The sequence below is a fragment of the Ptychodera flava genome, chromosome 1 (assembly GCF_041260155.1).
Source record: "Ptychodera flava strain L36383 chromosome 1, AS_Pfla_20210202, whole genome shotgun sequence".
Classification (NCBI taxonomy): domain Eukaryota; kingdom Metazoa; phylum Hemichordata; class Enteropneusta; family Ptychoderidae; genus Ptychodera; species Ptychodera flava.
In genome coordinates, this window is record NC_091928.1 from 47,268,696 (window position 1) to 47,284,337 (window position 15,642).

General features: G+C 36.6%; 2 protein-coding genes across 2 annotated transcripts; both read right to left on the reverse strand.

Moving 5' to 3' along the window:
* LOC139139546 (ESX-1 secretion system protein EccA1-like) lies at window positions 1-8,529 on the reverse strand. Its single transcript, XM_070708462.1, has 8 exons — window positions 8,103-8,529; window positions 7,038-7,123; window positions 6,644-6,813; window positions 5,758-5,849; window positions 5,281-5,362; window positions 4,439-4,485; window positions 1,384-1,599; window positions 1-559 (listed from the first exon to the last, which is right to left on the reverse strand). The coding sequence occupies exons 1-8, from the start codon at window positions 8,326-8,328 to the stop codon at window positions 111-113; spliced, it is 1,368 nt and encodes a 455-aa protein (XP_070564563.1). The 5' UTR covers window positions 8,329-8,529; the 3' UTR covers window positions 1-110.
* Window positions 8,530-8,781: 252 nt separating this feature from the next.
* Window positions 8,782-14,597, reverse strand: LOC139145217 (uncharacterized). Its single transcript, XM_070716222.1, has 4 exons — window positions 11,225-14,597; window positions 10,325-10,473; window positions 9,614-9,769; window positions 8,782-8,958 (listed from the first exon to the last, which is right to left on the reverse strand). Exons 1-4 carry the CDS (start codon window positions 11,823-11,825, stop codon window positions 8,782-8,784), a joined length of 1,083 nt encoding a protein of 360 aa, XP_070572323.1. The 5' UTR covers window positions 11,826-14,597.
* Between the last annotated feature and the right edge of the window lie 1,045 nt (window positions 14,598-15,642).

Genomic DNA, 15,642 nt, shown 5'->3' on the forward strand with positions numbered 1-15,642 from the left:
ACTCTGCATTATACGATTATCAATACAATCCTTGATATTTGACAACAGCCGTGTGCACAAGGAACCATTCAGACTAGACCTTATTTCCTGTGGTATTGAACTGAATGTGTCTACAAGACTTTCAAATCTTGTCTGGCTCTCAAAATCAAAACCCTGCTTGATACACACTTTCTGAAAAATATCTGCCAGCTGTGTAGGTGTATAATTTGAAACTGCCAAGGACTACGAAATCTTCTTCTTAACCCAGGATTGCATGATAAGAAGGCTTCCATTTCTTGTGGATAGCCACTGAGGATAATGATTGGGGGTGACACACATGATGGTATGTCATTATTCATGTATTTCATTAAAGTATTTATTACATCTATACCAAAATCATTTGTACTGTTTGGCTTGTTTAAAGTATATGCTTCATCTACGAACAGTACACCACCCATGGCACGCTCTATCACTTTGTTGGTTTTCTCTTCAGATTGACCAATGTGTGATGCTACCAGGTCATCCCTTTGTACTTCTTCGGTGTGATCTCTTTCTATTACACCAGCCAAATGCAAACAACCTGCAAATATTTCAGTATTGTTATTTTTTTTTAATTTCAGGCATTGTCATTTGCATTTCTGTTTAAATAAAATAGAAATGCACAAAAGGTGGAGCAGTAAATACTGAAGGTTTATTGGTGAGACTATGATTCGCCAATGTACTATCTTTACACAGCTATATGATGTGAATATTAAAGAAATGATCGATCTATTCTATCAAGAGTTTACAGTTATAATTGTATGTAAGGATTACTTAAAAAGTTATTTTAGAAATTACTAAGGGAGCTATAATATTCAAATTTTTTGTGTCTTGTCGCCTCATATATTTTCCCCCTTATCACAAAATTTGACACTTCTGAAAATACTGTTAGAATATTACGCATCTAGAACAGGCATGCAGTTAGCTTGATGCACGTGATATTGTTATGATTCTAAATTTAACGAAAACAAGACAAGATAAACATTTGTGACATGGTCTGCATATTTTGTACAATAATTTACTTTAGAAACAAGCCTAATATCTGTGAAGGTTAAAGAATGCCCTTTTAATTTGAACCAACAAACTCTATGATTTATGGGATAAACATATTAAACCTCACAAAGGTTTCAAATTTGATTACAATCCAGATCAATACTTTATAACAATAATGTTAATATTCTCTCTAAGGTCACTATTCAAGTGCGGTTTATGTATACTCAAAATTAATTTTTGATGTTGTTTTTACCTTCACTGTTGATCCAACAACAAGACAACAGATAATTTCAATATAGATAATGAATCAAGCAAAGCCTATAAAAACAAAATGTACATGTAAATTATTTGAAAGTAAATAATCTAGCTTACCTGCAAGCAACCTTGCTACAGTTGTTTTGCAGGTACCAGGACCACCAACAAACAGTAAATTCAAGGGTTCTTCCTTTGGATGACCACCAATCGCTGTTCTGAGGATATTCAAAGAATGTCGTCGGACAATGGCTCTTATGGCTGCTTTGATATGATGTAATCCCACCACATCTTTCAATTTGTCATCAATGGCACTGAGAACATCTTGCATGGTCACTGACAAAAGAAACAGACATACAGTATTCATTGTTTATATATCACTGACAGGAAACACGTTTAGAGAAAATAATTAAGGCATCTTTTTCTTCTGCAGGTAAGACCTGAATTAAAACGTGTAAGAAACTACTGTCATTTATAAAAGCCTCTGAAACCATGCAGGCATAAAAGCTGTGCTATAGGAAATGACAAACATTAGTGAATGATGTATGGTCTTATAGGCAATGGTACAAGTAGGATATTTCACCTATAGGTCCTATTTTATAGAAACCTATAGGTTCACTTATAGAATTCTATCAATGCATAATGGTTTGGTGTTGGAATGTACTATTGGCAAGCTAGAAGTTTTCTGAAAAATTTTTAAGCACAGATAGTTGACAATAAACCTATTTCAGAAGCTACACACTGCTCATGGGGGCTAAAGCAAGTGATTGAGACTGTTGGAATTGTAACAGAATTCTTCAATCCACATGGTTCTGAATCTGGAACAGATAATATTTTTTGGCAAAACGAAAGTACTTTTTTAGCATAGTACTGATTATGTCAAATGATATTGACTGCAATAATTAAAGTCTAATGTATTCATGCACTAAATTTCAAAGCCAGGCATAGAAAAGGCTTTTTTATAGGGTGAAGAATGAACAAGAGACCTAGCGGCCGATAGAGCTCCGCTGTAATGAGTTGCAGAAATGGTGAAGTAACCAGTTAGCAGAATGTATGCAGGTTGTGATGACAAGCTGAATATTTGCACCTAAACTGACATGTCTGTTAAGCAACTTTTAGATGTATGGAGGTCTTCAGGTGTTTTCTATCAGGACAATTTGATAATATCTTACTAATACAATCCCTAAGAACCTGCACACCAAATTTGAAAGAAATCCGACTTGCAGTTTCACAGAAAATGATTTTGACCAAAAACAGGTAAAAATGCCCCCAAAATATGACCATTTACTTCTATCATCCCTAGGAACCTGCATAATAAATTTCAGAGCAATCTGGCCAGCAGTAACAGAGAAAATGATTTTTGACCAAAAATGGGAAAAATTGCCCCCAAAATACAAATATGCAAATTTCACCACATCTGTAGGAAGTTGCATACAAAATTTCAAAGCAATGAGACAAGTAGTTCCTGAGAAGAAGATTTTTGAAAAATTTTTGACCAAAAATGGCAAAAATTGCCCCCAAAATCCAATCATGCATATATCAGCACAATTTGACTAAATGTTACTTATATCATCCCTAGGAATCTACACACCAAAAATGGAAGAAATCTGACAAGCTGTTTAAGAGAAAATGATTTTTGACCAAAAACGGGAAAAATTGCCCCAAAAATACAAATATGCGAATTTCACCACAATTTGAACAAACATGATTGAGGTCATCCTAAGGAAGCTGCATACAAAATTTCAAAACAATAGGACCAGCGGTTTCAGAGAAGAAGTTGATTGAAGAAAAATGTTGAGGGACGACGGACGGACGACGATGGACAGTCCCCCTATCTGATAAGCTCCGCGTTGCTGACAGCTAGGCTAAAAACATCACCCCATAATACTGGTATACAGTTATTTGTACAGTACTCTATATTTGGATTTTGTCATAATCTGAGTACAACCCAACAGGCATGCATTCTAAATTTTAATGTACAGAAAACAAGTAGTGTCTTTAAAAGCTGATTTTGACCTATAATGGCAACATTTTTCCAAAATTTAAAATTACATGAGTAAGTGCACATTTCATTTATGTCACCCTAAATGACATGTAGTACCTGATTTCATAAATACATATACAGTACAGGGGTGAGCAAATCAATTCCCCAATCACTAGCCCCCCAGATTAGTAGCCAAAACACTGTACTAGCCCAGCCGCAGTTTCCACTAGCCCACCATAGTGACACTGCAAATTTTAGATTGTATAATGAAGCAGAATAATGTCCTTATGTATGCCATAGAGCTTTAGCTGTGCATTGAGTTTCAACAAAAATCAGTTCAGGGATGCTTGAGTTATACATGTAGTTCAAAGACACAAAAATTACAACAAAATGGCCATCTCAGTGATTGGCATATTGGATCATACATCGCAAAATTAATATACATGCATATGCATGCCATAGTGCTTTGCCTTTGTGCCAAGTCTGTACAAACTCGGTTCAGCGTTGTCTGAGAAATGGTTGCGGACAGAATGGGGACAGATGGGACACCATATGCAGCAAAAAAAATTCATTGAAAGGCCCTGTACAGACCCTAATATGACCCTGTGTTACAGGTCTGTGCCGGCAAAGATAGCCAATTACCATGACAGGGGCTGATCTGTACAGATCTGTGGCCAATGTGCTGTCATGACATGGCTGCACAGTGCTGTACATACAGTGACATTTCTGCCTACAGGTCTGTACACAGAACTGTAACACTGCCAGGGTCTGATTTTTGTTCACTGTACACATAATTATACCTTTTTTCATTTCTGTCATCAAAATTGGCTATAATTTTTCTGAAAAATTTACACCACTGTAATCTTACAAATTTTCAGATCCTGTATCAGGCCCTGTAAATTCAACACACACACACTGTTCATACACCAGTGTATCAGTCATGCGGTCAGTGCACTTCATAATTGATACAGTCAGAAATTACATCACTATATTATGAAATTCCTGTAATACAAGGCCTCATTGTGACCTGTCCATACACACCTGATATCAGACCATTTTACAGGTCTTGTAACAGGTTATTTCTTAGGGTCTGGTACAGGCCGGTACTGATCATGTAGACCTTATAGCTATCAAAAATACATTACATGTATTTTTCTTTTCAGGAACTGCATGTTTATTGTCTGTACTTACTTCCTGTTCTTGATGTCCATGTTTGGGATGCTATATTTAACTTCAACCTAGGTCAAAATAAACACAGAATGTGTAAACACCTAATAATTTTTTCAAATAATATCTACATACATGTATATAATGAACAAAGTGGTGCATTAACTATTATACTGACACTGATACAAATGTCAGATTCACTTCAAAGGGAAATGCGACCAAGTTTCACATGAACTACCGGTATATTTCCATCACTGTCAAAATCCCCAACATAACTAGTAATACATTTTATTCATTATTTCATGTTATGTTCTCATTTGCAAATACCTTATTAGATAATCTTACATTATTTTGTGAATAGGATTATCAAAATACAGGATAAATTATGTTTCATCAGCACTAATCTTTCATGTTATGTTAGTCATCAAACATCAGACTTTGCTTTATGATAGAGCTCGTATCTGCTGTGATAGTAATATCCTGGTACAAGGAAAAAATTCAAAAGTGAAATTATCACCACAATTTCAAGAAAACTCACTCAAGTCACCACTAGCAACCTACATGTACATACCAAATTTGAAACAATTGGAGTAGTGGTTTCAGAGAAGAGGTTTTTTGACCAAGAATGGCCAAAAATCCCCCAATGCAAATATGCAGAGTTGATTGCTACAGTTTGAATCAGTTGCGCAGTCAGCTTACCCATAGTAAGCAGCATACATTTTTAAAAGCAAGTAGACAAGTTGTACCAGAAAAAGTAGACTAAGCTTCTTTCTGTATCATGATGGATGAACAGATGATGGACTCAACCACTGACAATCCACCTATGTGATAAGCTCTCTGTTGCTGACAACGGCGCTAAAAATTACCTTTCTCTTGCAACAGTTAAAGCTTCAAGGTTAACTTCAGGTTCAGCCGACATTGTATTTTTGGCTGCATAGAATGCTGCAGGTGAGCAAATGAAGTCAAGGATTACTGTAACTCCTTAAATATTGCAGCACATCATAGTTTAAAAATTATTAATAGGATAAACAGGTAATTATAAGCTGACAATCTCGTATGCTGAATACATCCTCTGCATTTAAATGAAAATGATTTCCATGACAACATGTCATATGGACTTTGATTACCATGTATTATTATATGATACAAAGGATAACAATTTGCAAAAATAAGACAAGAAAAACTGTCTGTGCAAATTCAAAATATTACCTCCAAAATATGTGTCAATAATACACATGAAACAATGTGTAGGATAATTCAGTGTTTCAATGTTTCAATGTTGAAATGCTGATTTTTTTATCATCAAAGTAATCTAGGTCTCATCAACAACATTAAAAGGATATTAATTGAATCATTGCGACCTCCACCTTGTAGATATTTCCACAGAGTGGTAGTCATATTAAAGAGCCCAACTCTTTCATCATCGTACATGTACCTGAAAAAAATAAATGATAAAACAGATACTGAGCATAATTGCTTGTAATATTTTTTTTGTAGAACAGTGAAATAAGAATGTTCAGGTATCTACCTCTCAATTTCTACACTTTCATGTACGTGTGATTTCCAGTTAACTGAGTAATGTAAATTTTTTCTACAAAATATTTTGCACAATTGATTTACCTCAGCAACCATTAATGATGTAGAGTAACTTGTGAAGTTTCCTGAGAATTGTTGTATAGGAATTCAGCGTCATCTTATCATATGTTTTACATGGCTGCATTATTATCAGACACATCAGACAAAATGATACCAATAATAAATGACACATCATATATTTTGTTGACAATAAATGACAATGCACTATATGTGGGTTTCATTCATGCAATACATATAAACATTCAGAGAAAAAGAAGATATTTTTGATAGATGTACATCATTCCCACTGTACATATACCGAGATACCTGCTATGTTCAGAGAGTTATTCGTTACTGCTTAGCAAGCTGATCCCAAAAGTTACAGAGGTAAAACTGAACTTGTAGATCACTTTCATTGTAAAAGAATCGCTAAGGCCGGGAGAATGTGGCTTACATGGGGTTAAATTAGACAACAGCGATTTACACTGCACTAGAAAGCCAAGCTATGTCAACAACGTTACCAATGACGTATTCCAAAACTTGATTGGCTAATCATGGCAAGCGTCGCTATGATTGGAGTTGACCTGGACTGGTCAGGTAGGAGACATATTGCTCTGTGTATAGTGAATGTATGCTGACATGTATTGCTCTTACCATTCTGACATACTCTTCTTTGTCAGAAGAAAGTAGTGATTTCGGATCTCTGAATGGACAATGACAGCTACTAATTCCAAATTTACAGTCGAATAATGTGCTAGAAAGTCCTGTGGCTGCAGCAAGTCTTCACATCGTAGTTCCTGTGGTATAGATACCAAACTGTTCATCTACAAGAGAAAAGTATTTCTATAAGTATCTTCAACTGCACATCAATATATAACAATGTACAAACAATCATTTACCTGCATCACAATTTATATGTGTACTTATATAGTTAGAGGTGTTTTAAATGGCACTGCTACCGTATTGAATACAATACTTCTCTAATGAAGTGCCATGAACAATTTTGTAAGCCTACTGGGAATAAATGTCTAACAGTGGATGAGTTTACCTTTCCAGAAGCTCCTTGTCGTTCAATAGCTATACACAACATGTTTGGACATTCAGTCCAAAAGTCAGTGTGTTTTACAGTAGAATCTGCAAGACAATAAAAAATTAGGTTCTCATTAGCATATCTCTACAAATCACTAACCCCAGTAATCATGTAATTTGAAAACTGGCATTTGCTTTTTGTAATTCAACTGATATCTAAAAGTAATCCCGACATATTGAACAAAAATCTACTTTTATGCAGTTTTTATTGCTCTGCGGCTTACAATGAGCACTGTACCTTTATTATGTACATGTAAATTAATATCACATTCTAAAGTTAGTTTTTATCGTTTAAATATGCAGATGTCTATGAAATCTTTTAATAACTTTTTTCCTGATATTTAGTCCAAGGCAACTTTACATGATTATATCTTAACAGTGAGTGAATATTAACTGCTATACCGTTACATATGACAAGTACAAATGATAAGAACTCAATGATGCCTACCATAATGAAGCTAGGGACCATCTCAGATTGTCACATAAGTTCAAGAAACAAAATTTGTTCATTTGAATTCAACCGCGCCCTCCAAGTTCAAAACTGCACAAGTGCAATGTTGCAGTTTGGCTACAGATAATGAGTAATGTTTGCCTCTGATCACATGCACAGTCAAATCATCAGAATAATAAATTGAATAATAAACAAGTAATTACCACATTTGCACGAATCTTTTATATTAGATTTTGCTTTGATAAAACATAATTATAGTAAAATCATGTTCACCAAAGTAAGTTTGAAAGTGAAGAAGTTCACCAAATGAAATGACCTCAAAAGCCCTCCCCCTTAAACGAACGAATTTCATTTTTTTGAACTTATATGACAATCAGAGACGGTCCCTAATGTAAGAGAAATAACATGTGTTTGATTGTGACAATGAAACTACTTAATGAAGTTAAATTAATACATCTTAATGGCTGAACAATACTGTTAAGCCCTGCATCTAGTGTTAGCTATGTATTTGATAGGCTGGCCATTTCTTTATAACAAAGTCAGCAGCTAGGTTTACCCACAGTTCTAATATACCTGCAGATGCTGAAGCAAATTTCCTCTGAAATTTTTCTTGGATGTTTACAGCCATGTCTCTCCATTTATAGACATTTTGTCTTGTTAGCATTGCATTCAATATAGCTGGCAAAGTTGCAATGACTCCATCGTATGAAACTGGTATATGAACAGAATACCATGAATGTAATGAAATGTTAAGGCAAAATGATATCAAATCATGTATAAAGTTTGTTGATCCATTCATTCATTGTTGTGGTTTTGATGTGCATTTTCGGAGATATTTTAAAACAATGCAATGTCCTATATCTGTTATCGACTGAAATTTCGCCCGTTGTTTAGAGGGCTATATCCTGCTGGTTTCAGTCACTATTTTGGGTTTAGTGCGTGCCTTTTGAAAGTAGTTTGGCCCCACAGTGAAAATATGATTTATATTTTAATAGGTGGAAATACGGGCTCATATCTTCACTGTAAGAAAAATAGCAGAGTGTCAATACAGACTTCCCATGTATGATAATGGTGCATCATGACAGTAATATATACCCCAATGCATGGTATACCACTATATTTTGCCAGTTCAACTCTGCAGTTGCATGAGTGATAGCCAGAATATGTATATTGAGAAGTGATCAAAATCTTATGTTATACTACATACATCTCTGAAGATGATGATGTAGTACACATACTAAAGCATGAAAAATTAAACTGTATGTACATGAGAGATATGACAAAAATCCTCCAGTGTTTGTCTACTGAAAACTAACAAAAGGATATTATCAATATTTTCTTCCACTATTCCATCATCTTCAAAATCTTCTAACATCCATAGTCTGCTTCTTTTTCCAAAAAGGAGAGACTGGAAAGCATCATTCATGTCCTGTAATATTTACGTGTTTCCTCATTACTTAATTGGCTATTAAAGGCCCATGAGCTAAACCTCAAGAAGCTTCCAAATTTCTCAGATATCCATTCTTATCTATAACAATAATGATATAGCCAATACCTGTCTCTCGACAACTTTCAACTGTAGCAGAATAGGCAAAATATTGGACAGAATTTTATTCATTTTAAATTTCCCCCATTTTAACAATCTTGCCACATATGTGAGAATCAAAGAATTTTTCGTCAAAGTGGACTGAATCTCTACCTGTCCTTTCAGTGGTTTGCATTATGCTGTTTATCATATAATTGTATGAAAGCAGCCATATTTTGGTGGGGCATTGTTTCATTATTTGTTGTACTGAAACCTCCCCATGCAGTCCAACTCAGTGGATAATCATGCTTGAGTAGACATCTCTATCAGTAGGAAAAATCTATGAACAAATTTTTTAATCTAAATATAAAATTATGAAAATAATGTTAAAAGTTGCAGCTCGTAGGCTTTTAACAAGTGTGCCTTCTGTAAGATGTCTGCAAGAAATAAGGTTGGAATATCAGAAATTTTCCTTATTTGTTCCTACCTGGAAGTGACAAATTGTCAAAAACTTACACCAAAAGTTTAGACAACTACATATGTTGTAAAATATATTTACCTGTGTTTCCTTTTGTAATGCATTCACAACATGGCCCAGTAATTCCTCCGCATCACTATCTCCTGCCTCAACTTGTATACACTGATAAAACTTTGATACAGCATGTTTATACACTTCAACATCTGTAACTTCTCTCTGTCCTCTAAGTGACATCACCTGGGCATGTGTACAAATGACATGATTCTTAACAAAAGGTTTCACTGGTTTAATTTTTCTTCTGGCAATGCCAGCTAATCAAAGTAACATTTATAGTATGATACATGTAATCGCAATGAAAATTTTGAGTGAATACCTCCATTAACAAAACACATGTACATGTACACGGAATTTCATAATTACCAGAAGCAATTTCTACAGTGTCATATTTCTAAAGGCAGATTTTTTTGTCCAAACTTTATTTGCTTCAAAATCCTGAGTTCAAACAAATATAACCAATTTGGGTAGTTTTGAAAGGGATGAAAACTACAACATGGAGAGTGCAAAAGTAAACTGTCACAGAGACTTATGTACAGCATGGTTGCAAATAATTCATCAAAATAAAATTCTGCCACATATCATTGGCAGTTCATGCAAATTTCTGCTATAGAACCACTGCAAGAGATTTGGTAGATGAAAAGAAAAGTATCTTGCCTGACAATACTTGCAAACTCTGTGTTAGAGGACATGATGGACAAAAGAAGAGATGTTAATGATTGCTAATATTACACATACCTCTACAAGTGCAGAAATGATCTTGGGCATTTGGTGTGGTGGATTCTTTAAATACTTTCCAGAAAGCATGTTCATCACACTGGGAATGCACTGTAGAAGTGTTAAAACAACATTCAATGAACAACTGTCACCATTCAAATTCATCATACCTGGAAAAAAAAGAGATAAAAAACATGAAGTAAAAGTTAAAGAGACACATCATGTGTGTTTGTGATTCTCTTCAATAAACACTACACACTGTTCCGATAGCTGTGGCAATAGTATTGGAATTTTTCACAGAATCACCCCTCCCCCCATTGATATGTTGGATGTTTTTTTAAAGGTCCATTGGCTGTAACTTGTGTACTATTATTTCAGCGTTTTGTTCAGTATAAAGTATATCAAAGGTAGATTCCTCTCAGCTAACCTCGAAACTGAACAACAAGCTTGTCACAAACACGTAAACAACAGGCACTGGCAATGGCAAAGTATCGTTTGGGTCCTCAAAAAGCTTTTAAAATGGCTGGATGACAAAAATAATACTTTCCACAACAGAAAAAATCTAAAAGGACTTGAATGTGTACTTTTGACAATAGTTCTGTCAAAGAAAGATCAGAAATAGCTAAGTGTTTTGATACGATGTCTACACTAAAATGCTATGGCTTGATATGGCTTCCTTGTTAACCCTCCAATCATCCCATAATGCTGTGCGATTTTCCAAGATGGAGGAAACACAGCTTTCACCTATATAATACTTTTTTCACGTCTGTTTCATAGAACACCCCCCCCCCCCCCCCTGCTCACTGCTCAGTCAAAATGACCTTTTCAGTAGAAGATGAACTAAAGCAAGAAACACATGACAAAGTAGTTGACGGAATTTTCTTGAAATACATGAAAAATGTAGTAAAATAAAAAAATTACCAAATTCTGGGTATTCTTGCACCAAAACGCATATATCTCTGAAAGTTTGATGGTCACTTAATCCATGTGTGGTTTTTACATGTATCACATCATCTGAGGCTGGCGTTTGAAGATCATGTTCTGGTACATCTTCTTCACTTTCCACATTGATGTCATCACCATCATCAACTGGTTGCCATGAAATATCTGTCTGTCTGCCTCTTGCCTCACTGACCTTTGGTTGACTGTTCACTGTTTCATTCGATTCATCTCCACAGACCTGATGAAACTTCTGTGTAGATCTTTGCAACTGCAGCCTTTGTAACCCTCTTACTGGCATATCTTGTTTTTCCTGTTCTCTAAATATTCTTCTTTCATCTTTTTTTCCTCTGCTTTCTGTAATGGCTTGTCTTCCAACAGTCACATTGCAGCTACCACCCTCCATCTGTTCTCTATCACTTGACACTTCTACGAATTCCTCAATGTCTTGTATTGATGTACTTTCATCTCCTTCAGTACATGTCTGGACAGTTTCATCAATTACATGTTCATCATCATCATAATCATCATCATCATCAAAAGTTGGTGTAGCTGGTGGCTGGCCAAGGTGTGACAGCAGCATGATGTACACAACCCTTCCAGATGACTTTATGTCCCATAGGCCTCTGGCATTATATTTAAATTAGTGGAACAAACTCTCTTTCGTACGAATCCTTTTTTCCTTGGCCGATAATCTACATAAATGTAATCACCATTATAGTTCAAATTGGTCCTCAAGACACCTTTTATTTCATTTCTCACATTGTCTTCTCCCCACAGCTCTTGCACACAAAGGTCAACTGTCAGCAATGGTCCACCAGACCAAGTACTTTCATTACATCTCACAACATCATCTATAAGTGGCAAAACACTTAACTTCAAATTGTAGCTCAAGGATTTCTTTTTTTTCTTCCATGGGGGCTGAGTTGGGGTACTTCCGCTAAAACTACCCATTTGCCTCCTGAGGATAGTTGGCATGTTTGGCCGGCGTAAAATGGATTGCACAGCATTTTGTATACCAGGTGTCTGCAACTGCTGTAAAAGTGTATTTGGATCATGCTGATCACCTGAAGTATTCCTGGTATTTGATTCCATTTCTGTTGGAAATAGAGTGAAAGCATACAGTTTTTATGTGTCACAAGAAGTCCAAATCCTACAGTGATATTGGTTTATTTAGCTATATATTGCAGAAATGTGTGTTGTTACTGGTTATGCTGGGGCTGCAGTAACTATGACACTCAGCCCTGCACATGTGTTTTTGTCTGTGCTGGTGCCAGTTTAGAGATCTGGAATAATCATAATTAAAAAAAAAACTCCTTTTTGACATAGCAAGACTTTGGAGAGAGAAATATATGTACTCCTGTGCAATCACCTGTATAAATGATAAAAGTGTACTAGTTAACTGATAAAGGTGATAAATTGCACATTGAGTGTTAAAAGTGTCTTAGCATTGACATTATTTTTGCATATTTTCAACATTGTATTACAGTTACACAGTTGCCTGTAAGTGCCTTCAATGTAGAAATTAAACAAGACAGACAGTTTGTTGCAGAATGAAATGTGAAATTAATACATTGATGAGTGCAATTAAGTTTGCAAATGAGCAATCAAGTCATGCACACTTCACAACTGAATCATGAGGCATAATATGCCAGCTAACGAAGCAGGATTCACTGAGACTTTGTACAAGTTCTGTGGCAGATGGGATATGTAGATGCATGATCATCTGATATCGAAATACGACAACTCAGTTTCTCAAGTTTATGAGAGGCAGAATTTATCAACGGGGGCCTTATCAGCTTCAGCGGCGAAGCATTTAATATACTGAAGTACTGTTCCTCTTCCCCGCCCGTTACTCAACATACCTACACTCTACAGGCCTTTCCTCTCATTGTTCAAGGAATTCGAATATGCGACTATTTGGTGTTGTGTCTTACACTTCATCAAGTTTGCAATATCCCTTCATGTGAAACAAAAGAACTTACCGAGAAAGTGAGAGTTGTAATCTCAAAACTGCAAAGAACTGAGTTTCTGGGTCACACGTCTTTTTTTCTCCAAGCAGTCCTCTACACCAAAAAAGCGCCCTCTTCGAAATATGATCCATCTTTGCATGTCATCGTCACTACCCTTCGACGCCGCGAGGTACGTAGAGTCCGAGTTAGGAGTGAGCTCCCCGGTGTGGCACTTCCGGGCCTGTAGATCGTCGCGTCAGTGTGCGTATCTCAGAGAGAGTAGCAGTGTGTGTGTGTTGTGTTTGTTGTGTGTGTGTGTGTGCGAGTGGATATACGCATGCGTACTTCGTTCCCCCTCATGTAAACTTTTCAGATCAGTGTGTGTGTGTGTGCGAGTAGATATACGCATGCGTATTTCGTTCCCCCTCATGTAAACTTTTCAGAGCAGTGTGTGTGTGTGTGTGTGTGTGTGTGTGTGTGTGTGTGTGAGTAGATATAGGCATGCGTATTTCGTTCCCCCTCATGTAAACTTTTCAGAGCAGTGTGTGTGTATATGTGCGAGTGGATATACGCATACGTACTTCGTTCCCCTCATGTAAACTTTTCGATCCTGTATGTGTGTATATGTATGTATGTATGTATGTATGTATGTATGTATGTATGTATGTATGTATGTAAATGAGTGTGTGGGTGTGTGTGTATGTGCGTGCGTGCGTGCATGAGTGCATATGGGCTTATGTATGTATGTATATGCGTGAGTGCATGTATGTATGTATGAATGTATGTATGTATGTACGTATGTATGTATGTATTTACGTATGTATGTGCGTGCGTGAGTGCGTGAGTGCATGAATGTATGTATGTATGTATGTATGTATGTATGTATGTATGTATGTATGCTTGTACGTATGTATGTATGCACGTACGTATGCACGTATGTATGTATGTGTCTGTCTTCATATGTCTTGTGTGAATTGGTTCACATATATGTATGTTTTTTTCACTCATATATGTATTTACTTACGTCTGTATTGATTTATTTATACTTATGCTATAGTAGTTTTTTATTGATAAACGCATGCAAAATACACCCTTTTCGTATGAATATGTTCTTCTTATGTGTAAAATAATTATTTTACATTTGGCGCCTGGTAGTTACCGATGTAGGCCATTTTGCCACCCTCAATGACGTAGGCGCGGTCGGGTGCCGCTGCGTAGGCGTTGGCGAACGCGTCGGTCATCGGGTCCACAACCAATCTGACTCTGCTCAAATCTTCGGCGTCGGTCGTGAAAGTTCGGAATTTGGTATCTGATTCGATGAGTTTCCTGGAGTAAAGAGACGGACAAGGTGATTAGTTGGCGGTTTTCAGTCGATTATACCGACTATGTGTACGATTATGATGACAGAGGTTAAAAAATAATGAAAATTGGTACACCACAGGATTCCTGAGAGGGATCGTCGGTGCTGAAAGCAGCCTTCTGAGTTACGACCACCTGCAAAAACACCTCATTTGCAATTCAACTGGTCCAATGGACGACTTATATACTTACATACGGCACTTGTACGATGAAACACGCATTCCGGACAAGTCATGATCTAACTTGAAGGACCAGTTGACTTATGCGTACTTTCGTAGTGGTCTTTTGATCGGAATTATGAGCGAATTTTCTAACATCTGATTGCGTGTATAGAACCATAGCAGAAGAAGGCCCCTCCATTCAACTACCTGTCATGGTACAACCTTGTTTGACATGTTGCATTTGCTCTTTGAAAGTTAGCTACAGAACTGCATCGTTTATTTGCAAACTGTTGATATGTTTTCCAAGTTTACTTGTGTATTTAATCTGATGTAATGTAGCATGAACTTGACCACTAATTTGTGAAAAGGATACTGGAAACCATCTGCCTAATTACGTCATCACTACCTGAACCAATCACAGAGAGGGATATAACCATACACTCTCGAGAAAAGCGTTTTTCTCTAGGGATAACCGAGCAAACTACCTTGCAGCGGCGAGTCTATCCTCGAGATTGTCGTGGTGGTTCACCGTACTGAAGTTCTCTCCTAGCGTCCAACCATCGCGAGGATGAGCTTCGAGGATGTAGATGTACAGAAATTCGGCCACGTTCTTGTAGTCGCTGTGCAGTGAAGACAGGGCGCCACTATGAACAATGGCCTGAAATTAAGAAAACGAAAGCCATGCCAGCGTTGCTCTGCCATGTACGCGATGAAAAATGGCGTGTTGGGACCGTAACGACCAACACAGCAGAAGACACTGACTCAAACACAGAGCAATGGAGCCGACGGATGAGCAAGAAATTTGACAAGAAACATAACACAAAAAACACTAAGGAAACTTCAGTTACCTACATAGTTTCATGCATCAATAGAGAGGATCGGAGTGTTCGAAAACTCATACTTACCCAATATTTTCTGCACGATGCAA